The sequence below is a fragment of the Heterodontus francisci genome, chromosome 2, assembly GCF_036365525.1.
Source record: "Heterodontus francisci isolate sHetFra1 chromosome 2, sHetFra1.hap1, whole genome shotgun sequence".
NCBI lineage: Eukaryota > Metazoa > Chordata > Chondrichthyes > Heterodontiformes > Heterodontidae > Heterodontus > Heterodontus francisci.
Genome location: NC_090372.1, coordinates 57,230,779 through 57,258,425, shown reverse-complemented (window position 1 = coordinate 57,258,425; position 27,647 = coordinate 57,230,779). Strand labels below are relative to the sequence as shown.

The following is a 27,647-nucleotide window of genomic DNA, read 5'->3' as shown; positions in this document are numbered from 1 at the left end:
CCCAGAACTGCTCACAGTACTCCAAGTGGGGTCTAACCAGGGTTTTGTACAACTGCAGCATAACCACTGTGTCTTTATACTCCAGTCCTCTAGATATAAAGTCTAGCATTCCATTAGCCTTTTTGATTATTTTCTGCACTTGCTCGTGGCATTTTGAAGATCTATGCACCTGAACCCCCAAGTCTCTTTGGACATCCACTGTACTTAACCTCCCATTTAGAAAATACCCTGCTCTATCCTTTTTTGGTCCAAAATGGATAATCTCACACTTGCCCGCATTGAAATCCATCTGCCACAGTTTTGCCCACTCACCTAGTCTGTCAATATCTATTTGCAATTTTATGCTATCATCTAGACTGTCTACAATGCTGCCTAACTTTGTATCATCAGCAAATTTGGATATATGACTTACTATGCCATCATCCAAGTCGTTAATGAATAATGTGAATAACTGAGGCCCCAACACAGATCCCTGTGGGACATCACTGGTCACATCCTGCCAATTGGAGTACTTGCCCATTATCCCCACTCTCTGTCGCCTACCACTGAACCAACTTCCTAACCATGTCAATAATTTGCCCTCAACTCCATGGGCTTCTACCTTAGTTAACAGTCTCTTATGTGGGACTTTATCAAATGCCTTCTGGAAGTCCATATAAATAACATCCATTGTCCACTACCTTAATCACCTGTTCAAAAAAATTCAATGAGATTTGTCAGGCATGACCTTCCCGTCATGAATCCATGCTGGCTGTCCCTGATTAACTGAAATTTTTCTAGGTGTTCAGTCACCCTATCCTTGATTATAGACTCCAGCAACTTACCCACCACAGATGTCAGGCTAACTGGTCTGTAATTTCCTTGGAACCCCTTTCACCCTTCTTAAAAAGTGGAGTGACGTGCAACTTTCCAATCCAGAGGGACCACTCCTGAATCTAGGGAACTCTGAAAGACTATAGTTAGGGCATCTACAATGTACTACTTCCTTTAACACCCTCGGATGGAAACTGTCAGGTCCTGGGAATTTCTCACTCTTTTAGTTCCATTAATTTCCTTGTTACTGATGTTTTACTTACGTTAATTGTACGAAGTCCCTGTCCCCTATCCCCTATAACTTCCGGCAAGTTATCCTCCTTTTCAACTGTAAATACTGAGGCAAAGTAATTGTTCAACTCCCCAAAGCCTGTCCACCATCTACAAGGCACAAGTCAGGAGTGTGATGGAATACTCTCCACTTGCCTGGATAGGTGCAGCTCCAACAACACTGAAGAAGCTTGACACCATCCTGGACAAAGCAGCCCGCTTGATTGGCACCTCATCCACAAACATTCACTCCCTCCACCACCAACGCACAGTGGCAGCAGTGTGTACCATCTACAAGTGCACTGCAGCAATGCACCAAGGATGCTTAAACAGCACCTTCCAAACCCGCGACCTCTACCAACTAGAAGGACAAGGGCAGCAAATGCATGGGAACACCACCACCTGCAAGTTTCCCTCCAAGTCACACACCATCCTGACTTGGAACTATATCGCCGTTCCTTCATTGTCGCTGGGTCAAAATCCTGGAACACCCTTCCTAACAGCACAATGGGTATACCTACCCCACATGGACTGCAGCGGTTCAAGAAGGCAACTCACCAGCACCTTTTCAAGGGCAATTTGGAATGGGCAGTAAATGCTGGCCTGGCCAGCAATACCCTCATTCCATGAATGAATTAAAAAAAAAAGAATGCAAGCTAGCTAGAAACATAAAGGCGGACTGTAAAAGCTTTTTTAGGTATGTGAAAACGATTAGCAAGGACGAATGTGGGTCCATTGCAGGCGGAGACAGGAGAGTTTGTGGTGGAGAATGAGGAAATGACAGAGAGACTAAATTATTCCTTTGTGTCTGTCTTCACGGAGGAAGACACAGAAAATCTCCCAGAAATACTAGGGAACCAAGGGACTTGTAAAATGAGGAAATGAAAGTAATTAGTAACAGTAAAGAGGTAGTACGCAATTAATTGGATTGAAAGTTGATAAAACCCCTGGACCAGATGAGCTACATCCCAAAGTATTGAAGGAGGAAGCTATGGAAATACTGGATGAATTGGCGGTTATCTTTCAAAATTCTATAGGTTCTGGAAGGGTTCCTGCAGACTGGAAAGTAGAAGTGTAACCCCACTATTTACGGAGGGAGCGAGAGAGAAAACAAGAGAACTGCAGACCTGTTAGTTTGATTTCAGTAGTAGGGATAGTCATACAGCACCGAAACAGGCCCTTCTGCTCACCAAGTCTGTGCCGACCATCAACCACCCATTTATACTAACCCTACATTAATCCCATTTTTCCCATTTGTTAGAATCTATGATAAAGGATGTGATAACTAGTCGCTTGGAAAATAATGATATGATTGGGTAGAGTCAACATGGATTTGTGAAAGGGAAATTATGTTTGACAAACCTGTTGGAGTTTTTTTGAGGATGTTAATTGTAGCATGGAATCAGAAGGCTTTTGATAAGGTCCCACACAGGAGATTAGTAAACAAAATTAGAGCACATAGGATTGGGGGTAATATATTAGAATGGATTGAGAATTGACCAGAAAGCAGAGAATAGGAATAAATGGGTCATTCTCAGGCTGGCAGGCTATTACTAGTGGGATACCACAAGGTTCGGTGCTTGGGCCACAGCTGTTCACAATATGTATAAATGATTTGGATATGGGGACCAAATGTAATATTTCCAAATTTGCTAATGACACACAACTAGGAGGGAATGTAAGTTGTGAGGAGGATGCCAAGGAGGCTTCAAGGGTAGTTGGACAGGCTAAATGAATGGGCAAGAACAATGCAGATGGAATATAATGTGAATGTGTGAAGTGATTCACCTTTGGTAGAAAAAACAGAAAGGCAGAGTATTTCTTAAATGGTGAGAGGTTGGGTATCATTGAGAGTATCATTGTTCATGAGTCACTAAAAGCTAGCATGCAGGTGCAGCAAGCAATTAGGAAGGCAAATGATATGTTGGCTTTCATTGTTAGGGGATTTGAGTACAGGAGTAAAGATGTCTTGCTGCAATTGTATAAAGCCTTGGTGAGACCACACCTGGAGTATTGTGTTCAGTTTTGGTCTCCTTACCTAAGAGAGGATATTCTTGCCAAAGAGGAACTGCAACAGAGGTTCACCAAATTAATCCCTGGGATGGCGGGATTGTCTTTTGAGGAGGGATTGCAGAAACTGGGCCTTTATTCTCTGGAATTTAGAAGGAGAGGTGATCTCAGTGAAACTTACACAATTCTTACAGGGCGTGATAGGGTAGATGGGGATAGGATGTTTCCTCTGGATGGTGAGTCTAGAACAAGGGGACACAGTCTCAGAATAACGGGCAGGCCATTTAAGACTGAGATGAGGAGAAATTTCTTTACTCAGAGGCTGGTGAATCTTTGGAATTCTCTACCCCAAAGGGCTGTGGAAGCTCAATCATTGAGCATGTTTAAGACAGAAATCAATAGATTTCTGGATACTAATGACATCAAGGAATATGGGCATATTGGGGAAAAATGGAGTAGAGGTAGCTGATTAGCCATGATCTGTTTGAATGGCGGAGCAGGCTCGATGGGCTGAATGGCCTACTCCTGCTCCTATTTCCAATGATCCTATGCTGGGGCGCCAATCAAGTGGGGTGCTTTTATCCTGGATGGTGTTGAGCTTCTTGAGTGTTGTTGGAGCTGCACCTGTCCAGGCAAGTGGAGAATATTCCATCACACTCCTGAATTATGCCTTGTAGATAGTGGCAGGCATTGGGGAGTCAGGAGGTGAGTTGCTCGCCGCAGAATTCCTAGCCGCAGTTTTCATGTGGCTGCTCCAGTTAATTTCTGGTTAATGGTAACCCCTAGGCTGTTGATAGTTGCAACATTTGAAATTGATTCACCTGTATTACTATCCACAGCATCTTGAACCCCTGATGTTTAATCTGCTGAATAGGACTTAATACCATGGATTTATTTTTTCCTTTATCCCATCTTTTTCCTTTGGCTACCCAGCAGATTTATGCTGCTTGGCAATAGAATTAGCTAGGTCTGGCTCTGATGCTTTTTGCTTTAGAAGAAACATTATGGCAATGGAACATGGCCACTCTTTAGTAGGAAAATGCTCTGCTAAATTTTTTTAAAAATTGTCTTTATGTAGAGGTGAAGTGTCTGCATGCTTTTTTTGAGAAATACTTTATTGCATGATGCTCATCTTGCTGTTCAACTAAGGTAGTGAGTGTAGTCAGGCCCAAGCCTGAGTCACAATTTCAAACCAGATGGTCATTCGCTTAGTTTGCATTTTCTTCAAAAGGTTCTACTAATCCTTGATTGGCTTTTATTTTAACAGTGGTCATGAAGGGGAGCATGGCCAGACAGAGGTGGTCTTACATGAGGATGAAGAGGGTGCCAAAAAAATACAAAATAAACAATCTGATTGTGGAATGGAAGAAATGGAGAATTGCCAACCAAGTGAAGAGTCCATCCATACAAGTGTGCAAGTCAATGAATGGGTGTCTGAACAACCAGAATCACCAGAACTGAAAGAAAACCTCTCCAACAATGAAAAAAACATTTGTGAAGCAGGTGTTGCTGAAGAAACTGCTGAAAATCTGAAGAACTGCAATCAAGACTGCTTTGATGGGTATGTTGCAAAATATGGTGTTGAACTCTGTTTACCAGCACACAAATCTGAAAAACTGCAATGGGTCTATTTGTGCAGCCAGAAGAGAGAGGGACAAACCGTTGCTCTGAAAATTGGACTTGTGTGTTCACTCTGCATGGTTTGCAGTTAACCTTAGGGCTCACTTGTAACATTTCCTATTCATTATGCAGTAGGCATCCATTTATCTAGGTTAGTGACGTGTCTTTATTCCCATTTTGGAATATTGCCATCTTGGCTGCCAACAGGTATGCTGCTACAGTGTGGCGAAAACTGTACAGACAGACCTCCCAAAAACCTGCTGACAATCCTAGATAACTTTCATTGTAATAGATACAAACTGCACCTTGAAATCAAATTACGAACTATGGACAGCCTTCAGTGCAGTCGGTTTAAAAATGCGAGGCATCATGGGTGAAATAAACAGCTTTTGTGTAATGGAGATCATTATCCAGCATGCATGGTGGCAGAGAAACCCTTCTATTTGTGGGATTGGATTGCACTGCTGTATAACAAGGGTAGAGGGGTTTCTCTGCTGCTATGGATGCTCATAAAGAGATCTCCATTTGACAAAAGCCAGGAACTGCCAGTTGGGGCGGTGGGAGGGTTGAATCGGGAGTTGGTGGGTGGCCCTGAAACCGGGGTCTCGAGATTGCAGTCGAGGAATATTGGGGAATGGGAACTGGGGGAGAGGGAGATTAGGGGCTGGAGGACAGAGATGGAGACTGGGGTTCGGGTGGGGGGGGGGGGCGGGGGGAGAGAAATATGGAGAGAATAGTTTCCCTTTTCCCTACCCTCAGTTTCCGCTCTTCATCTGCTCGGGTGGCTACCTGGTTCTTGGAACTTATCACACAACAGCTGCTGATGCAAAACCACAAATAAATATTTTCAACTACAGGGGACACAACCTTTTATAAGGTAAATCCAACAATATTTTGTAGAGGTCATGTGATCTGATGTCACATGGTCAGATGTCATGTGGTCAGAACATCATGTGATCAAACCTCCACAAATGCCTCTAACCAGAGTTGGCAAATCTACTCCACCAGTACGCCAGGTGCTGATGAGCTGTTAACAGCCCCTTACCTATCCCCCAGCACTTCAAATATAAGCAGCTGTAGCAGTTGGAGGGAGGCATCTAGGATCTGTCTGGCACTCTGGCTGTACAGGAGCCAGCTCTCCTATGCAGTCTGCCATTGTAGCAGGTCCTAGGGTCAGCACAACCCTCTCTCAAAGAGAAAGGATCCTGGGATGGAAATGAGCAAGGAAGATTAACTGACATTATATCCAGCTGGCAGGGCTCTGGAATTGGGCACAATCCCAGGTGAAAATGATTAAAAAGAAGGAACACTGCAGGAGATACAGCCAATCCTGAAATATTTGGCTCTTCCGGTTTATTATAAATACATGACCACTTTGAAAATCTGGACACCTGCAAAGGAAGGATGTCTGATACAAGTCCCTTAGATGTCCCTAATTTAAAAGTTTCACTATATTAATTTAGCTTTGAACAAGGTTGAGCCTAATTCTGATTCATCTGTAACAGAGACAGTGGTTTATCTTCAAGCTGTTCTTCCCATCTACTTTTGATATCTTCATCCCTTTTGTTTACAGCATACCTCTAGCTTTTATGAACTGAATAGAAAACAGCCAGTTGACTATTTCAGTTCCTAAGCGCTGCTAAGTATAGTTAGTTGTTCAGTTTGATAGATGCATTACTTGTTGAGTCTCTTTTGCACTTCCTATCCTTCCAACTCTAATGTGCATGAATTTAGATATTCATTATGTTACTTCTTTCATTTTATTGATCTGTAAACAAGTTAAAGTTGCAGTTAAGAAAATGAAGGGTCGAAATAAGCGCTGTGTAAACAGGTGCCCAATCCGATGCTGCCCATTTTTGTGCTTCCCCCAAGACAAATTTTTACCTCCAAGTTGCCAAAAGGCAGGGAATAAAAATTAAATCTCAAGTGCCAATTTGTAGTACATCTTTACATTTTTTTTCAGCATCTTTGATAATTTCAATGTTATCTTAAATATGCTTAAAGCCACGGAATTTTTTTTTCTTTTACCATGGTTTTTGGAATAAACAGTTTGGAAAAACTTGTTTTTGATCAAACAACTTACATTTAGATAGTGCATTTAACGTAGTAAAACATCCGAAGGTGCTTAACAATTACGCTATCAATTAAAAACATTTTTGGCATTTTTTTTGACATTGTGTCATAGAAGGAGAAATCAGGAAAGATGATCAAAGAGGTAGGTTTCTCGGAGTATATTAAAAGAGGAGAGACAGGTAGAGAGATGGAGAGGTTAGGGCCAAGGCAGCTGAAAACATGACTGTCAGTGGTCAAGCGATTAAAATCAGGAGACCAGAATTGAAGGAATGCGGAGATCTCGTAGGCTTGTAAGGTTGGAGGTGGATACACAGATAAGGAGGGCGAGGCCAAGAACGCATTTGAAAACAAGGATGAGGATTTTAAAATTGGGGTGTTCTCAGATGGGGAGCCAGTGAAGGTCAGCAAATGCAGGAATGATGGATGAATGAGATTTGGAATGGGTTAGGATTTGGGCGGCAGAGTTTTGGGTGAGCACAAGTATATGTAGGGTGAAAGATGGGAGACCGGTCAGGAATGTGCTGAAATAGTCAAGTCTAGAGGTAATAAAAGCATGGATGAGGGTTTCAGCAGCAGATGAGTTGACTTTGGAGAAGAAAGGGAAGTTGGAAATGGGATAGTAGTTTGCAGGTACAAAGGGGTTACGGGTAGTTTTTTTGAGGAGAGAAATGGTGACAGCAGATTTGAAGGGAGGGGGTCAGTACCTGAAGGAAGGGAACCATTAATAACATCAGCTAACGGGGGCCCAGGGAATTTGAGTGGTCAACAATTTGATTGGAATTGGATTGACGGAGTAGGAGTTGGGTCTCATGGATAAAGTCAGAGAGAGCATTGCAGGAAATGCGATGGAATTTACAGAAAGATGTGAGTTTAGGGCTAGGGAAATGGGGAATATTTGGGGAAATTTGTCCCAAAGGATGAGGGCAGTGGTTCTCAAACTGGTATCCGTAGAGCTTAGCCAGGAGGTCTGTAAAATAATCACTCTAGCAGGGGATTAACAGAGCAAAACATAAGGGGGGAGAAATAGAAGGACCAACAAAAAGGCAAGCTGCCTGCTTTTTCTAAATTAATGCTAGTTAATGTTGGAGTCTCGCATTTGCTTTCGGCAGGAGGGGAGATGGGAAGCCAGCTAGCTACTGCTGTGATACTCGGGTGCATTCAACATCTACTCGTGCAGTTAGCAAATGCCATTATAATTCTGCCTGGCCTGCTGAGAATTTGCAGCATATTCTGTTTATATTAATCTCCTGTTGGTTTGATTCTTAGAATTGTGGAAATGTTGTCGGTTGGACTTTACTTAAATCTTCCACCTTGTTGCAAAAATATGAATTCTTTGCATAGTTAATAATTGAGGAATTAGGCTGGGTTTGCACAGGTTTGTAAAATATTCCAGAAAATGTCACATTCAAGTGAATTGAGTACTCTGTAATAGAATTGGAGGGAAGGAAACTTGTCTGTTTATGGAAAGTTTTTTTTTAATTAAAATAGTTACCTGCTTTGAGCCTATTAAGCACATAAATATAGTGTGACTACTGTTGATACTGATTTGACCAAAAGCTGTTTGTGTTGGATGTGATTTCCGAACTGATTGTCTGTTAATGGCAAACATAGCCAATCTTTAAGCACACTAAAACAGTTCATTTGGCATGCACTATAATGTTAGTGGAGTCACATTTATCCTTTATCTCTGGTTTGTCTGGTCTGTCTCATCACTGTCTACATCCTCAATTGTCCTCAAATTGCTACTCTAAGTAATTATCTCTTTTCTTAAAAGCATTATTGCATACATGCAGCACTTTCCTATTATGAGTATTATATAAGTATTAAAATTTAGATAGGGGGTCTGTGATTACTAAACCATTTGAAAAGGGGTCCTTCAAATAAAAAAGTTTGAAAACCACTGGACTAGGGGAAGGGAGGGAAGCGGCAAAGTCAGCTGAACGGATGGCCTTGATCTTTGTGACAAAAACGTCCATGAGTTCCTCGTGATTACTGTTGGAGGGGAGGGTGGTTTAAGAAGACTGCTTGTAGTAGAGAAAAGAAGATGGGTTATCTTTGCATTCTGGATGATCATTGAATCGTGAGCAGCTTTGCATTGGAGAGCAGTGTCCGATAAAGCTTTAAGCTGTCTAGCTAGATGAAGGATTAAACCAATTGTTCTCCCAAAGACTTTCAACCTTTTCTTTATTCATTCATGGGATGTTTGTGTTGCTTGTGAGGCTAGCATTAATTGCCCATCCCTAATTGCCATTGAGAAGGTAATAATCAGCCTTTTCAGTGCTGTTAGGGAGAGAATTTCAGGATTTTGGTCCAGCAGCAGTGATGGAATGACTATCTAGTTCCAAGTTAGGCTGCTGTGTGACTTGGAGGGGAACTTGCAGGTATTTGTGTTCCCATGTGCCTGCTGCCCTCATTCTTTTAGGTGATAGAGGTCACGGGTTTTGAAGGAGCCTTTGCAATTTGCTGCAGTGCATCTTATAGATAGTACAGACTGCTATCACAGTGCACTGGTGGCGGAAGGAGTGAATGTTAAGGTGGTGGATGGGATGCCAATCAAGCTGCTTTGTTCTGGATGTTGTCAAGCTTCTTGATGTTGCTGGAGCTGCACTCGTCCAGGAAAGTGTGGAGTATTCCATCACACTTTTTTTGGCTTGTGCCTTATAGATGGTCAGCATGGCTTTGTTGGGAAGATCATGTCCAACAAACTTGATTGAATTTTTTGAGGAGGTGACGAGATGAGGGTAAAACAGTTTATATATTCTACGTGCACTTCAGTAGGGCTTTTGATAAGGACCCGCATGGGAGAGCCCGTGGGGTCCAGGGCAATTTGGCACATTGGATCCAAAATTGGCTTAGTGGCAGGCGGCAGAGGGTGATGGTCAGGGGTTGTGTTTGTGATTGGAAGCCTGTGACCAGTGGTGTACCACAGGGATTGGTGCTGGGACCCTTGCTGTTTGTAGTGTACATTAATGATTTAGACGTGAATATAGGAGGTATGATCAGTAAGCTTGCAGATGACGGCTTAAGGGCGGCACAGTGGCGCAGTGGTTAGCACCGCAGCCTCACAGCTCCAGGGACCCGGGTTCGATTCCGGGTACTGCCTGTGTGGAGTTTGCAAGTTCTCCCTGTGTCTGCGTGGGTTTTCTCCGGGTGCTCCGGTTTCCTCCCACAAGCCAAAAGACTTGCAGGTTGATAGGTAAATTGGCTATTATAAATTGTCACTAGTATAGGTAGGTGGTAGGGAAATATAGGGACAGGTGGGGATGTTTGGTAGGAATATGGGATTAGTGTAGGATTAGTACAAATGGGTGGTTGATGTTCGGCACAGACTCGGTGGGCCGAAGGGCCTGTTTCAGTGCTGTATCTCTAATCTAATCTAAATGACATGAAAATCGGTGTCGTAAATAGCGAGGAGGAAAGCCTTAGATTACAGGACGATATAGATGGGCTGGGAAGGTGGGCAGAGCAGTGGCAAATGGAATTAAATCCTGAGAAGTATGAGGTGATGCATTTTGAGAGGACTAACAAGGCAAGGAAATATACAATGGATGGTAGGACCTTAGGAAGTACAGTGGGTCCAGAGGGACCTTGGTGTACTTGTCCATCGATCACTGAAGGCAGCAGCACAGGTAGATAAGGTGGTCAGGAAGGCATATGGGATATTTGCCCTTATTAGCTGAGGCATAGAATATAAGAGCAGGGAGGTTATGATGGAGCTGTAAAAAACGCTAGTTAGGCCACAGTTGGAGTACTGTGTACAGTTCTGGTCACCACGCTATAAGAAGGATGTGATTGCACTGGAGTGGGTGCAGAGGAGATTCACCAGGATGTTGCCAGGGCTGGAGCATTTCAGCTATGAAGAGAGACTGGATAGGCTAGGGTTGTTTTCCTTGGAGCAGAGAAGGCTGAAGGGGGACCTGATTGAGATAAACGAAATTATGAGGGGGGTAGATAAAGAACAAAGAACAGTACAGCACAGGAACAGGCCATTCGACCCTCCAAGGCTGCACCGATCTTGATGCCTGCCGAAACTAAAACCTTCTGCACTTCCGGGGACCGTATCCCTCTATTTCCATCCTATTCGTGTATTTGTCAAGATGCCTCTTAAACGTCGCTATCGTACCTGCTTCTACCACCTCCCCCGGCAACAAGTTCCAGGCATTCGCCACCCTCTGTGTGAAGAACTTGCCTCGCACATCCCCTCTAAACTTTGCCCCTCTTATCTTAAACCTATGTCCCCTAGTAACTGACTCTTCCACCCTGGGAAAAAGCTTCTGACTATCCACTCTGTCCATGCCGCTTATAACTTTGTGAACCTCTATCATGTCACCCCTCCACCTCCGTCGTTCCAGTGAAAACAATCTGAGTTTTTCCAACCTCTCCTCATAGCAAATGCCCTCCAGACCAGGCGACATCCTGGTAAACCTCTTCTGTACCCTCTCCAAAGCCTCCACGTCCTTCTGGTAGTGTGGCGACCAGAATTGCACACAATATTCTAAGTGTGGCCTAACTAAAGTTCTGTACAGCTGCAGCATGACTTGCCAATTTTTATACTCTGTGCCCCGACCGATGAAGGAAAGCATGCCGTATGCCTTCTTGACTGCCTTATCCACCTGTGTTGCCACTTTCAGTGACCTGTGAACCTGTACGCCCAGATCTCTCTGCCTGTCAATACTCCTAAGGGTTCTGCCATTTACTGTATACTTCCCACCTGCATTAGACCTTCCAAAATGCATTACCTCACATTTGTCCGGATTAAACTCCATCTGCCATTTCTCCGCCCAAGTCTCCAACCGATCTATATCCTGCTGTATCCTCTGACAATCCTCATCACTGTCCGCAACTCCACCAACCTTTGTGTCGTCCGCAAACTTACTAATCAGACCAGCTACATTTTCCTCCAAATCATTTATATATACTACAAAGAGTAAAGGTCCCAGCACTGATCCCTGCGGAACACCACTAGTCACATCCCTCCATTCAGAAAAGCACCCTTCCACTGCTACCCTCTCTTCTATGACCGAGCCAGTTCTGTATCCATCTTGCCAGCTCACCTCTGATCCCATGTGACTTCACCTTTTGTAGCAGTCTGCCATGAGGGACCTTGTCAAAGGCTTTACTGAAGTCCATATAGATAACATCCACTGCCCTTCCTTCATCAATCATCTTCGTCACTTCCTCAAAAAACCCGATCAAATTAGTGAGACACGACCTCCCCTTCATAAAACCATGCTGCCTCTCGCTAATAAGTCCATTTGTTTCCAAATGGGAGTAAATCCTGTCCCGAAGAATCCTCTCTAATAATTTCCCTACCACTGACGTAAGGCTCACTGGCCTATAATTTCCTGGATTATCCTTGCTACCTTTCTTAAACAAAGGAACAACATTGGCTATTCTCCAGTCCTCTGGGACCTCACCTGTAGCCAATGAGGATGCAAAGATTTCTGTCAAGGCCCCAGCAATTTCTTCCCTTACCTTCCTCAGTATTCTGAGGTAGATCCCATCAGGCCCTGGGGACTTATCTACCTTCATGCTTTGCAAGACATCCAACACCTCCTCCTTTTTGATAATGAGATGACTGAGACTATCTACACTCCCTTCCCTAGGCTCATCATCCACCAAGTCCTTCTCCTTGGTGAATACTGATGCAAAGTACTCATTTCGTACCTCGCCCATTTCCTCTGGCTCCACACATAGATTCCCTTCTCTGATAGGAGGAAACCTTTTCCCTTAGCAGATGTGTCAATAACCAGGGGGCATAGATTTAAGGAAAGGGGCTGGAGGTTTCGAGGGGATTTGAGGCAAAGTGTTTTCACCCAGAGGGTGTTTGGAATCTGGAACACACTGCCTGAAGGGGTGGTAGAGGCAGGAACTCTCACAACATTTGAGAAGTATTTAGATGAGCACTTGAAATGCCATAGCATACAAGCCTATGGGCCAAGTGCTGGAAAATGGGATTAGAATGGATCGGTGCTTGATGGCTGGCAGGGACACAATTTCCCTTCTGTGAAACCATGTTGACTTTGTCTGATCATACTATGATTTTCTAAGTGCATTGTTAAGACTTCCTTAATAATAGATTCCAACATTTTCCCAATGACTGGTGTCATTGTAGTTCCCTGTTTTCTCTCTCCCTCCTTTCTTGAATAGCAGTGTTACATTTGCCAACTTCCAATGCACTGGGACCATTTTAGAATTCAGGGAATTTTGGAAAATCATAACTAGCACATCTACTATCTCTGCAGCCACCTCTTTTAGAACTCAAGGATGGAGGCCATCAGGTCCTGGGGATTTGTTGGCCTTTAGTCCCTTAGGTTTCTCCAATACTTTTCTCTGCTGCTATTAATTAAGTTCCTCACTCTTATTGTCCCCTTGGTTACCCTCTATTTCTGGTACGTAATTTGTGTCTTCTGCTGTGAAGACAGACACAAAATATTTGTTCTACGTCTCTGCCATTTCCTCATTCCCCATGATCATTTTTCCTGTCTCTGCCTCGAAGGGGCCAATGTTTACTTTAGCTATTCTTTTGATATATTTGTAAAATTTCTCTCAATCTGTTTTTATATTCCTGGCTAGTTTACTCTCATTCTGTTTTTTTCCCTTTTTATGAAATTTTTGGTGGCCCTCTGCTGGTTTCTAAAACTCCCAATCCTCAGGCTTATTAGAGTCATAGAGAGATACAGCACTGAAACAGGCCCTTTGGCCCACCGAGTCTGTGCTGACCACCAGCCACCCATTTATATTAATCCTACGTGAATCCCATTTTCCCTCTCACATCTCCACCTTTCCTCAATTCTCCTACTACCTACACTAGGGGCAATTTACAATGGCCTATTTACCTATCAACCTGCAAGTCTTTGGCGGTGGGAGAAAACCAGAGTACCCGGCAGAAACCCACACAGTCACAGGGAGAACTTGCAAACTCCACACAGGCAGTACCCAGAAATGAACCTGGGTCGCTGGAGCTGTGAGGCTGCGGTGCTAACCACTGCGCCGCCCTATTACTATTCTTTGTAACCATTATAAGCCTCGTTTAATCGTGCAGAACGATAAAGTGCGTATTTCCAAAAGTTTTACTATTTTCCATGTCTGTATTAAAATAGCTATTGCTGGAGCCACTAGTGCCTGTGGATGAGTGCCTCGGGAATCACTGAAGATAAATCTGACAGTTGAAATAATGAAGCACCATTATTTTCAACTGTCAGAATGGTAGATCAAACCCAGTGTTCAAATCACTGGTTGAGTTTTGAAAGAGAGTAGCCACAGACTGTGAAAAATTTCTTTAAAAAGTCTTGGATGCCTAGTATAGATGAGAATAAAAAGTTTGTTGAAATTGGCCAGAGATGTGGGGTAGATCAATGTCTAAGTCAATATCATTATTACCAATTGCAGTTACTGCACTAGCAGAGGTGATTGACTGCAGCATTTCAATTAATCAGAAGAACAGATTTGGTCCAACAAGTAGTACTGGTGATTTTCCCACTGGTCAGCCCTCCCCTCGCGATGAGAGACATGAGATCCTAGGCCCCATATTTAAACAAATCGCAATTCAGCAGAAGAGACCTGGGATACAATGTTACTGTAATGATAGCTGAGGAGCACCGCTACAGATTGATGTTATGGCTGCCATGTTCATTTGCACAATAAACATTGTAGCTGTACCTTATGAAAGATGCATGCCTCTGTGTTTCTAATGCAGTGTTTTCTATAGAATTACCACTTTCAAAGACCCCTGTCCTTATTTGTTTCCTCATGTTAGCTACGAAATGCAACATTAGTGTCAGGAGGGAGGAGGAATACATTAGTTATGTTGCTTATTTATGTATCTTTAAACTATGGTGCTGAAAAGCAATCAATTGTGTAACTGAAATTATTTTGTCGTCTTTCTCTTGCAGAGAGGAAGACCTGTACCGTGATGAAGAAGAGATAGAAAAGGAAAAAATTCAAAGACTGCCGTCTGAAAGCCAGCTTGCAGGTAGTCTTGTTTCTCTCCCCATGCGCACACTTTTTTGCTGCTGACTTCCTCATTTTCCTACCAATTAAGTCAGCAGGAACCCAGAATCATTACTTAGGGTTATGGAGCTAAACTTCTTAGTGTAAAGTAAAACTAGCATTGAAGGAGCTATAGTAATGTAATGATGATATGAACTGTATGGATAAGCAAGCTCCTACTAGAGCCAGATGAGGTTTGGTGCATATATGGAGGAGGAAATTTTATGCTGTCCCCCACAGCGGGTTGGAAGCAGGGAGAGCATATAATCGGATGGGGTGGTGGTGGGGGGGAGCCCTGCCACCTTCCTGCCTCTGCCAAAATTAAGTCCGGGGCAGAAAGGCCTGTGAACAGCCTTCCCACCCCACCAATTGAAGCCCTTAATTGGGCAATTATTGTCCAATTAAGGACCTCATCCTGCCGCTGCCGCAATTAGCTGTGCAGTAGGTGGCCCCATCGCTGCATGGGAAGCATGGCAGGAAAAACCGTGCAGGCTGCTTGCCGACTCCGGGGGGTGGGGGGGTTGGCGGGTGGTGGTGAGGTCCCTCATTAAAAGGCACTTAGTACCTGAACGAGGGACCTTGCATCGGGAAGGGGGGGGGGCCCCACTGAGACCCACCCCCTGCCCTTGCTATCGATGTCCCCTACACCCCTCTCCCCTGTGATGCCCAGCCCGTGAGAACTTTCCCACCCTGACCTACCTGTTGCTTTGGTCCAGCACCTGAACCTCAGGTAGGTGCTCCACCGGCAGCAGCCACCGCCTCTGCGATGCTCAGTTAAAGAGGTAACAGCCTCTGATTGGATTGTAGCTTTGAGGGCGGGACTTCTGTCACTGGGGTGATTGATCTCGTGGAAGGCCCGCCGCTGTCCACTCTAGTGCCTAATTGGCACTAGATTCAGCGGGCCTCCCAGAGAAGAGACTACACTGGATTCTCGGCATCACTTTTTCCGGACGTCGAGATCCCTGTCGCCTGGATAAAATCCAGGCCATGGTTTTTACCATTTTTAAACTTTTATATAGGAGGACTATATTTTGTTACAAATATTAATTTGGTACTGTGCTATAAAGATTTTCCTGATGTGTAACTTTTCAAATCTTAAAATATCTAATTTTAGGAGAGAAACTGACTTTAGTTGATGGTGCAAGATATCAAAAGCCATCTGAGCATTTCCAGTCTTTTGCTGCCTTAGAGCACTGCTGGTAGCAGCCCTGACTTCAGCAGTAGTGTTGCGTTATGAATATGACACTCCTAGTAGCCCCAGAGTTATGAAGGAATACCTCAGATTTCCTCTCTTGCTTCCTCCCCCATCCCTCCCTCCCTTACTATTGCAAAGACATTGGTTGGTTGTCTGGATGATGGCACAATGCTTGACTCTTTATGCAGAAAAAAATCTGAGCAGGGGTAGATTGCTCAATCAGGTCTGTATCACTTGTAATTCATTCAAATATTAGTTAATAATCTCCTAATCCCTCCACATACATGGGGTGACAAAAATAGACCATTTCAAAAATGAAGATATCCAGACCACAATGGGGTGGTAACTTGGAGGTGATTGTATAGAACTTCTTTACTTTAGGATTTCTTTTTCTTACAGTTTAAATGTGGCAAAAGTCTTTCTCTTGGATCCTCCAGTGGCTCAGCTGGTTTATCTTGTGAGTAGCTAAGACAATTGGAGGCTTGCCCACTGCCAGTCTGACTACAGTTGTCTCATCTCAGCCAGGACATAGAAGAGGTACTATAGTTGCCCTGGTGAAGGATAGGGAAAATATTCCAGTTTCATCTGCTGTAGTGCATGTGTAGGTACTAGATAAGGACAAGATTTGGGTCAACTATGACATGTGCCTCTCCCAACAACCCGCAACCTGGCCACAATTAAATATCTCGCTAACAACTTCCAGGGTTTCCTCACAAATAATTGCCATTGGAGCGGGCTCAGCAGGAAAAATACCACTAGAAAGGTATCAATGTATTAATGAGGAATATGGGGAGACAATAATTGGTGAGGAAACTCTGTCTAGCTCTTTCAAACCTTTGTGAAACATAAGCCTAGAAATTACTGTTGATGTGTACTTCAGAGGTAAATGTTAAACTCAAGAAAGTTAAAAGAAAGCTTGTTATGGAAGGATAATGCTGGAGCCTATCTTTACTCAGTTTCACATTTGTTGTACAGAGTAAACTGATTACAAACATGTAGCTCCTCACTCAAAATAACATTTCAAAATAAATCAAGATAGATTCCAAACTGGGTACAAAGTATTACATTGTGAGACGCCCCTCCTCTAGCACTCCTAACAATTTCTTTGGACTAGCATTTGTTTTTGCGAAACAGTTGGGTAGCTGATGACTTGCATCTACCCATTTAAGTTTGGAGATTTCCTTTCTCTCCTGCATTTGTTTCAATCCAGCAAGGTCAATACGTAGTCTTTTCTCACTCACACTTTTTGTAGAATGTACTTTGTCCCACAAAGAACGATTATCCACATAACATTCAATGGTTATCCTATCCTCAGTATGTCCCTTGTTCAGGATTTCACCCAAAATATTTGACAAAGAGAACCCCACATCCATTGCCTCCACAAGACCCAGTATTTCCGCAGCTAAGGTGCTTTTAACAGTCCGTTTTATTTTCTTAGCCTCCCAAGCTAATGAACAACATTTCCTATTTTCACCCGTCAGAAATATTATGAAAACAGCTGCATTTGAATACCCTTCAGCAAGATTAGCATGTGAAGCATCACTAAAAAATTATTAGCTTCATGTTCTTCGGGTCACCTAAGGATAGGAACTTCAGTACACATTTCTCCAGATTTAGTTTTTTTAATGTTTTATTTGCCCTTAAAACATTCTCAACTTTCAGATGTTTCATCATAATGTTAAACTCCAGCGCATCAAAACTAGCATCAAGTCTAATCTGAGTGCACAACCAGTTTAGTTGGCCAATCAAGCTTCACAATTGCTCATTCTCTGCTTTAGATATATCATCATCTTTCTGTGATAACTTAACAGGATTAACCGGGATGAGAGTAACAGTCTCGAAATAGGATTGTTGATTTAAAGTTATTCCAGAATTAGGCTGCTTAATATCTAAACCAATATATCTAAAGGCCCCACAAGCCTGACTCCCAATCTTAATTTCTGCCCAAATCTTATTAATAACATATTTCTCAAAATCCGCAATGCCACCCCATAAGAAATCATCAACGTGCATCATGAAGATGCTTGAAAGTTTCCCTTTATGATACCAATAAAATATTGCTGGTTCTCCTTTTAGTTGAACACAACTAATTTTCAACAAAACAGATCTCTCAATGAAATACCACACCCTGGCAGCATCATTAAGGCCACACATGCATTTATTCAGTTTCCATAGTTTTCCTTCTGCGTGTGAACAAAGAACAGTACAGCACAGGAACAGGCCATTCAGCCCTCCAAGCCTGCGCCGATCTTGATGCCTGCCTAAACTAAAACCTTCTGCACTTCCGGGGCCCATATTCCTCTATTCCCTTCCTATTCATATATTTGTCAAGATGTCTCTTAAACGTCGCTATCGTATCTGCTTCCACCACCTCCCCTGACAGCAAGTTCCAGGCACTCACCACCCTCTGTGTAAAAAAACTTGCCTCACACATCCCCTCTAAACTTTGCCCCTCGCACCTTAAACCTTTGTCCCCTAGTAACTGACTCTTCCACCCTGGGAAAAAGCTTCTGACTATCCACTCGGTCCATGCTGCTCATAACTTTGTAAACCTCTATCATGTCACCCCTCCACCTCCCGTCGTTCCAGTGAAAACAATCCGAGTTTTTCCAACCTCTCCTCATAGCTAATGCCCTCCAGACCAGGCAACATCCTGGTAAACCTCCTCTGTACCCTCTCCAAAGCCTCCACGTCCTTCTGGTAGTGTGGCGACCAGAATTGCACGAAATATTCTAAGTGTGGCCTAACTAAGGTTCTGTACAGCTGCAACATGACTTGCCAATTTTTATATTCTGTGCCCCGACCGATGAAGGCAAGCATGCCGTATGGCTTCTTGACTACCTTATCCACCTGCGTTGCCACTTTCAGTGACCTGTGGACCTGTACGCCCAGATCTCTCTGCCTGTCAATACTCCTAAGGGTTCTGCCCTTTACCATATACCTCCCACCTGCATTAGACCTTCCAAAATGCATTACCTCACATTTGTCCGGATTAAACTCCATCTGCCATTTCTCCGCCCAAGTCTCCAACCAATCTATATCCTGCTGTATTCTCTGACAATCCTCATCAGTATCCTCAACTCCACCAACCTTTGTGTCGTTTGCAAACTTACTAATCAGACCAGCTACATTTTCCTCCAAATCATTTATAAATACTACAGACAGCAAAGGTCCCAGCACTGATCCCTGCGGAACACCACTAGTCACATCCCTCCATTCAGAAAAACACCCATCCACTGATACCCTATGTCTTCTATGACCGAGCCAGTTCTGTATCCATCTTGCCATCTCACCGCTGATCCCATGTGACTTCACTTTTTGTACCAGTCTGCCATGAGGGACCCTGTCAAAGGATTTACTGAAGTCCATATAGATAACATCCACTGCCCTTCCTTCATCAATCATCTTCGTCACTTCCTCAAAAAACTCAATCAAATTAGTAAGACACGACCTCCCCTTCACAAAACCATGCTGTCTCTTGCTAATAAGTTTGTTTGTTTCCAAATGGGAGTAAATCCTGTCCCGAATAATCCTCTCTAATAGTTTCCCTACCACTGACGTCAGGCTCACCTTGCCACCCTTCTTAAACAAAGGAACAACATTGGCTATTCTCCAGTCCTCTGGGACCTCACCTGTAGCCAATGAGGATGCAAAGATTTCTGTCAAGGCCCCAGCAATTTCCTCCCTTGCCTCCCTCAGTATTCTAGGGTAGATCCCATCAGGCCCTGGGGACTTATCTACCTTAATGCTTTGCAAGACATCCAACACCTCCTCCTTTTTGATAATGAGATGACTGAGACTATCTGCACTCCCTTCCATAGGCTCATCATCCACCAAGTCCTTCTCTTTGGTGAATACTGATGCAAAGTACTCATTTAGCACCTCGCCCATTTCCTCTGGCTCCACACATAGATTCCCATCTTTGTTCTTGAGTGGGCCAACCCTTTCTCTGGTTACCCTCTTGCTCTTCATATACGTATAAAAAGCCTTGGGACTTTTCCTTAATCCTGTTTGCCAATGACTTTTCATGTCCCCTTTTAGCTCTCCTAACTCCTTGCTTAAGTTCCTTCCTACTGTCTTTATATTCCTCAAGTGCTTCGTCTGTTCCTAGCCTTCCAGCCCTTACAAATGCTTCCTTTTTCTTTTTGACTAGGCTCACAATATCCCGCGTTATCCAAGCTTCCCGAGACTTGCCAAACTTGTTTTTCTTCCTCACAGGAATATGCTGGTTCTGGATTCTAATCAACTGACGTTTGAAAGACTCTCACATGTCCGATGTTGATTTACCCTCAAACAGCCGCCTCCAATCTAAATTCTTCAGTTCCTGCCTAATATTGTTATAATTAGCCTTCCCCCAATTTAGCACCTTCACCCGAGGAGTACTCTTATCCTTATCCACAAGTACCTTAAAACTTATTGAATTATGGTCACTGCTCCCGAAATGCTCCCCCACTGAAACTTCGACCACCTGGCCAGGCTCATTCCCCAATACCAGGTCCAGAATGGCCCCATCCCTAGTTGGACTATCTACATACTGTTTCAAAAAGACCTCCTGGATGCTCCTGTCAAATTCTGCCCCATCCAAGTCCCTAGCACTAAGTGAGTCCCGGTCAATATAGGGGAAGTTAAAACCACCCACCACTACAACCCTGTTACCTTTACATCTTTCCAAAATCTGTCTGCATATCTGCTCCTCTACCTTCCGTTGGCTGTTGGGAGGCCATTAGTAAACCCCCAACATTGTGACTGCACCCTTCCTATCCCTGAGCTCCACCCATATTGCCTCGCTGCATGACCCCTCTGAGGTGTCCTCCCGCAGTACAGCTGTGATATTCTCCTTAACCAGTAATGCAACTCCCCCACCCCTTTTACATCCCCCTCTATCCCGCCTGAAGCTTCTAAAGCCTGGAACATTTAGCTGCCAATCCTGCCCTTCCCTCAACCAAGTCTCTGTAATAGCAACAACATCATATTTCCAAGTACTAATCCAGCTCTAAGTTCATCTGCCTTACCTGTTATACTTCTCGCATTGAAACAAATGCACTTCTGACCACCAGTCCCACTGTGCTCAGCAACATCTCCCTGCCTGCTCTTCCTCTTAGTCCTACTGGCCTTATTTACTGTGTCCTCATTTATTTCACTAGCTGTCCTACTGCTCTGGTTCCCACCCCCCTGCCACACTAGTTTAAACCCTCCTGAGTGACGCTAGCAAACCTTGCAGCCAGGATATTAGTGCCCCTCCAGTTTAGATGCAACCCGTCCTTGTTGTACAGGTCCCATCTGTCCCTGAAGAGAGCCCAATGGTCCAGATATCTGAAACCCTACCTTCTACACCAGCTGCTCAGCCACATGTTTAGCTGCACTATCTTCCTATTTCTAGCCTCACTGGCACGTGGCACAGGGAGTAATCCAGAGATTACAACCCTAGAGGTCCTGTTTTTTTACTTACTACCTAACTCCCTAAACTCCCCCTGCAGGACCTCATCACTCTTCCTGCCTGTGTCATTTGTTCCGATGTGTACCACAACCTCTGGCTGTTCACCCTCCCTCTTCAGAATGCCCCCTGTCCGTTCAGAGACATCCTTGACCCTGACAGCAGGGAGGCAACATACCATCCTGGATTCTCTTTCACGTCCACAGAAGCGCCTATCTGTGCCCCTGACTATAGAGTCCCCTATAACTGTTGCTGTTCTGCGTTTTGTCCCTCCCTGCTGAACAACAGTGCCAGCCGTGGTGCCACTGCTCTGGCTGCTGCTGTTTTCCCCTTATAGGCCATCCCCCCCAACAGTATCCAAAACGGTATACTTGTTAGAGAGGGGGATAGCCACAGGGGATGCCTGCACTGACTGCCTGCACCTTCTAGCGGTCACCCATCTATCTGCCTGCACCTTGGGTGTGGTCACTTCTCTAATACTCCTGTCTATGACGCTTTCCGCTACCTGCATGCTCCTAAGTGCATCCAGTTGCCGCTCCAACCGATCCATGCAGTCTATGAGGAGTTGCAACTGGGTACACTTCCTGCCGATGTAGTCGTCCAGAACGCTGGAAGCGTCACGGACCTCCCACATCTCACAGGTGAAGCACTTCACCCCTCTAACTGACATTTCTAGCACTAATTAATAAATTAATTTAAAATAAATAAATGCTTCTTAAATCCTTACTAAATTATGATACACTTAACTATGTGGTCTCTAGTGCTAGATTTCTACAATAAATACTAAATGCTATCTCTGCTGCCTCTTTGGGTGGTTTCAGAAACACTTCTGTCTGGAAAGTATCACTCTGCAGAAATGCGGCTTTTATGTCACTGAATCTACACTCCCATGAAGCCAAAAGAGCAAAACAGATTTTCAAGATTATTTATCCAGCTGTGAGAGAGTCCACTCTAACATCAGTATCACCCAGTTGCTCTTCAAAATCCCTTGCAACTAGCCTCACTTTAGCCTTATTAGTTCCATCGAGAAGGGCTTTTTCAGTGCAAATCCATCTATGTGACATGGGTGGCTGTCCCCCATCTGGTACTTTAGAATAAACCCCAAACACTCTAATTCCTTATGTTTTGCTTCCCTTATTAGTTTATCCTCAAGTTTATCAGCAGCCACTAAAACTTTGGGGTCATGAGGACTTCTGCTTTTAGTTCTATTCCAAGACTGCTCTCTAGCCTTCGTTTCATTGTGGAATCTGCTCAAACTATGGCCTCCAATAGCACTTCGATGTCTTTCGGGACTACTGCTCGAAGATCTCCCTCGCACGTTATTGGAGGCTCTTTCTCCAATATGTGATCGCTTCCTTATGCAAGTGTCACTTCCAGACCCACTATTAGAACTTGCACTGCTTTCTTACCCTCCACTGTTTCTCTCCATTCTGCCAGTTCATGGACCTTGCTTCTTGACCATCATCTCGAACATTTAATCAATATTTAAACTTGCCTGTCGCTTTTCCTGCATATCCCACAATTGTTGCATCCCTCCATCTATTAGACCCCTCTGGAATATACGTTACCTGAGTACGTTTCGGGAAGCTTGGACAACACGGGATATTGTGAGCCTAGTCAAAAGAAAAAGGAAGCATTTGTCAGGGCTGGAAGGCTAGGAACAGATGAAGCACTTGAGGAATATAAAGACAGTAGGAAGGAACTTAAGCAAGGAGTGAGGAGGGCTAAAAGGGGTCATGAAAAGTCATTGGCAAACAGGATTAAGAAAAATCCCAAGGCTTTTTATACATATATAAAGAGCAAGAGGGTAACCAGAGAAAGGGTTGGCCCACTCAAGGACAGAGATGGGAATCTATGTGTGGAGCCAGAGGAAATGGGCGAGGTGCTAAATGAGTACTTTGCATCAGTATTCACCAAGGAGAAGGACTTGGTGGACGATGAGCCTCGGGAAGGGAGTGCAGATAGTCTCGGTCATCTCATTATCAAAAAGGAGGTGGTGTTGGGTGTCTTGCAAAGCATTAAGGTAGATAAGTCCCCAGAGCCTGATGGGATCTACCCTCGAATACTGAGGGAGCCAAGGGAAGAAATTGCTGGGGCCTTGACAGAAATCTTTGCATCCTCATTGGCTACAGGTGAGGCCCCAGAGGACTGGAGAATAGCCAATGTTGTTCCTTTGTTTAAGAAGGGTGGCAAGGATAATCCAGGAAATTATAGGCCGGTGAGCCTTACGTCAGTGGTAGGGAAACTATTAGAGAGGATTATTCGGGACAGGATTTACTCCCATTTGGAAACAAACGAACGATCAGTGCTGGGACCTTTGCTGTTTGTAGTATATATAAATGATTTGCAGGAAAATGTAGCTGGTCTGATTAGTAAGTTTGCGGATGACACAAAGGTTGGTGGAGTTGCGGATAATGATGAGGATTCTAAGAGGATACAGCAGGATATAGATCGGTTGCTGACTTGGGCGGAGAAATGGCAGATGGAGTTTAATCTGGACAAATGTGAGGTAATGCATTTTGGAAGGTCTAATGCAGGTGGGAGGTATACAGTAAATGGCAGAACCCTTAGGAGTATTGACAGGCAGAGAGATCTGGGTGTACAGGTCCACAGGTCACTGAAAGTGGCAACGCAGGTGGATAAGGTAGTCAAGAAGGCATACGGCATGCTTTCCTTCATCGGTCGGGGCATAGAGTATAAAAATTGGCAAGTCATGTTGCAGCTGTACAGAACTTTAGTTAGGCCACACTTAGAATATTGCGTGCAATTCTGGTTGCCACACTACCAGAAGGACGTGGAGGCTTTGGAGAGGGTGCAGAAGAGGTTTACCAGGATGTTGCCTGGTCTGGAGGGCATTAGCTATGAGGAGAGGTTGGAAAAACTCAGATTGTTTTCAGTGGAACGACGGAGGTGGAGGGGCGACATGATAGAGGTTTACAAAGTTATGAGCAGCATGGACAAAGTGGATAGTCAGAAGCTTTTTCCCAGGGTGGAAGAGTCAGTTACTGGGGGACATAGGTTTAAGGTGCAAGGGGCAAAGTTTAGAGGGGATGTGTGAGGCAAGTTTTTTTACATAGAGGGTGGTGAGTGCCTGGAACTTGCTGCCAGGGGAGGTGGTGGAAGCAGATACGATAGCGACGTTTAAGAGACATCTTGACAAATTGAATATGAAGGGAATAGAGGGATATGGGCCCCGGAATTGCAGAAGGTGTTAGTTTAGGCAGGCATCAAGATCGGCGCAGGCTTGGAGGGCCGAATGGCCTGTTCCTGTGCTCTCCTGTTCTTTGTTCTGAGTACCTACTTGGGGCAATTGTCCTTTGGATGCAATAGATCTTTCTTGAGTGTCATGATCCCTCACATTACTATCCAACCCTTGATCTACCGCATTCTGTTCCTCGGGACCTTCATCACAAAACACTTGAGTATTTGAGGTACAAGGTGCATCGTTTCCCTCTATCAGTGGCTCAGATTCTGAGATCAACCCCCATCAATCGCAAGGAATGAACCTTAACAGTTTGATTTCCATGCTTGATAACTACTGTCTTACCATCATGACCGAATACCTTACCAGGGCCTTTCCATTCCCTATGCCTCTCTCTTTTATGATACACCAAATCACCTGAATTACATTCCACCTCAGATGGCCTTACCTCAGCCTTGATGACAGCCCATCTCCCCACATGTAAAGCATTCAAATGTGCAGAAAAAATGGAACTATTTGTGGTACCTTCTAGAGCAGGCGGACTGTTACACAGTACAGAAGGCAATTTAAGATTCCACCCATAGACCAATTGATAGGAACTATTTCTTGCAACCATCTGAAGCAAATTCTTCGCATGAACTGCCCATGTTAAGGCAGTTGTCAACTTGCAGTTTGGCTGGCCAACTAAGATTTTATGCAGCCTCTCATCAACCACTGAATGATTCCTTTCACAGAGCCCATTGTTGAAAGGACTGCAGTATTCATAACCATAATGTTCATGTTTTCACACATGTCTCTGAACTCGTCATTGGCAAATTTCCCTCCATTATGAGTCAGAAACTTAGCTGGTGCCCCAAGTCCAGTCCCTATCCATTTCTCCATAATTTTGTCTATAATCACTCTTTTGTCCTTACTATTTATTATTGTAGAAAGACTAAATCTTGTTGCTAGGTCTATAAGATGTAGAATGAAAATATTCTTGTCTTTGGCCCACACCTTTAAATCCATGGCAACTATCTTGTTAAAGCCATGTGCCAATGGAAGACTGACAATAGGACGTGATGGTGTCCTCCCATGCTTTTAACAGATTTCACACTTTTCACTAATCTCTTCTATTATCCTCGTATACTCTCCATCAATCACACCTGCATCCTTTAGTAGGGCTTTTAATCTCTGACAAGAAGGGTGAGCAAATTGTCTGTGTAGCTTTAAAAAAATTTGCTATTTTAATCACTCTGATTCTTAATACTTGATGCCATTAACACTCTGAGGAGAAACATCAGTTTTTGTGAAGGGTGTACAATAATGCTCTGGTAAACTGCAAATTCACTGACTTTCCAAAAACAATTGCCTTGTCATGCTCCATATCAAGTTTCATTTGTGCCTTTTTCATTGAAGGCTTACTCAACAGTAAAGGTATTTCACTAAAGATTACATCAGTATGGATAAAGTAGCTTTCTCCAGCTATTTTACATGGAATTACTACTCTCTTCAGTCACTTTAATGTGTTGTTATCACCAAACCTAAAGCTGGTAGTACTTTTATACTCAACATTGCGTTGATCCTCACTACTAAGTGAATCCAGATAACATTGTAACCAGTCAGTTCCACATACTGTTGACGTGCAAGCACTATCCAATACAGCACAGTTGAACAAATCTGCAACTAACACATTCATCACAGGACTAAAACTTCTTGTGACTCATACAATTCGTTCACATTCATCAGTATCTTCCTCTTCCCTCAGAATTCTCTACGTCATGTGTTATTTCGAGGACTCTGCCCCTCCGCTTAGGGCAGTTCATTGCATAATACTTTGAATCACATCTGAAGCATCTGTTAACTGCTCATTGAACATTCCTGGATTTCATTTGCCTATGATTGCTGTTCCAATTCTGTCTTGCTAAAGGTGCTTTCATCCTCATTCCTCCTGCCTTTAACTCTTTCATTGTATTTATGCTTGCTTCCAGTATCTGGACCATTTCGAAATCTAGTTAACATTGAGTCCTCCATTCTTTGTGTTGCCGCAGAATGCCTTGTGTGTTCTATCAGGGCTGCAGGAAATAACTGTTTCCCCAGGCATTTCTTTAAGGCAGCAGACATTTGTTCTAACAGTGAGTCTTTTTCCAAGAACCAAACCCCAGTTAGAACCAGGAGCCGGTCCATATATTATTATTTAGAGATACAGCACTGAAACAGGCCCTTCGGCCTACCGAGTCTGTGCCGACCAGCAACCACCCATTTATACTAACCCTACAGTAATCCCATATTTCCTTACACCTACCTACACTAGGGGCAATTTACAACAGCCAATTTACCTATCACCTGCAAGTGTTTGGCGGTGGGAGGAAACCGGAGCACCCGGCGAAAACCCACGCGGTCACAGGGAGAACTTGCAAACTCCTCACAGGCAGTACCCAGAATCGAACCTGGGGCCCTGGAGCTGTGAGGCTGCGGTGCTAACCACTGCGCCGCCCTATATGACACCCTAACAAAATCTAACAATTTAAATAAATGCTAGCACAGAACCAGGGATCTCTAAATTGAATTTTCTCATGCTTCTGTATAGTCTGTTAAAGTCCATGATCTATTTCTCCATTGAATAACCATCTGTTTTCCGAAATCTATCAAAGTCTGACCATGCCTCATATGCATTCAATAGGTCATCTTTTTTGTAAATTTCATCCAAGAATTTGAACAGAAGATCCAAACCTTCATCAGTATTTACTGACGAGCATCCAGTTCACAAAACACTTTACTTCTGATTTTACTTGTGGTTGGAAGTCATAGAGAGATGCAGCACTGAAACAGGCCCACCGAGTCTGTGCCGACCATCAACCACCCATTTATACTAACCCTGCATTAATCCAATTTCCCTCCATTCTCCTACCATCTACCTACACTAGGGGCAATTTACAGTGGCCAATTTACCTGTCAACCCGCAAGTCTTTGGCACGTGGGTGGAAACTGGAGCACCCGGAGGAAACCCACGCGGTCACAGGGAGAACTTGCAAACTCTGCACAGGTAGCACGCAGAA

At 43.9% G+C, this 27,647-nt stretch overlaps 1 protein-coding gene across 10 annotated transcripts in view; it reads left to right on the top strand.

Moving 5' to 3' along the window:
* LOC137384444 (nestin-like) overlaps positions 1-27,647 on the top strand; it is a 125,167-nt gene that overhangs the window by 38,341 nt on the left and 59,179 nt on the right. For all 10 annotated transcript variants that reach the window (XR_010977590.1, XR_010977591.1, XM_068058515.1 and 7 more), the window contains 2 exons: positions 4,361-4,654; positions 14,682-14,761. Coding sequence is in view for 8 of the 10 variants with exons in the window: in XM_068058515.1 (XP_067914616.1) it covers positions 4,361-4,654; positions 14,682-14,761 (374 nt within the window). In the remaining 2 variants the exon portion in view is untranslated. The remainder of the gene's footprint in view (positions 1-4,360; positions 4,655-14,681; positions 14,762-27,647) is intronic.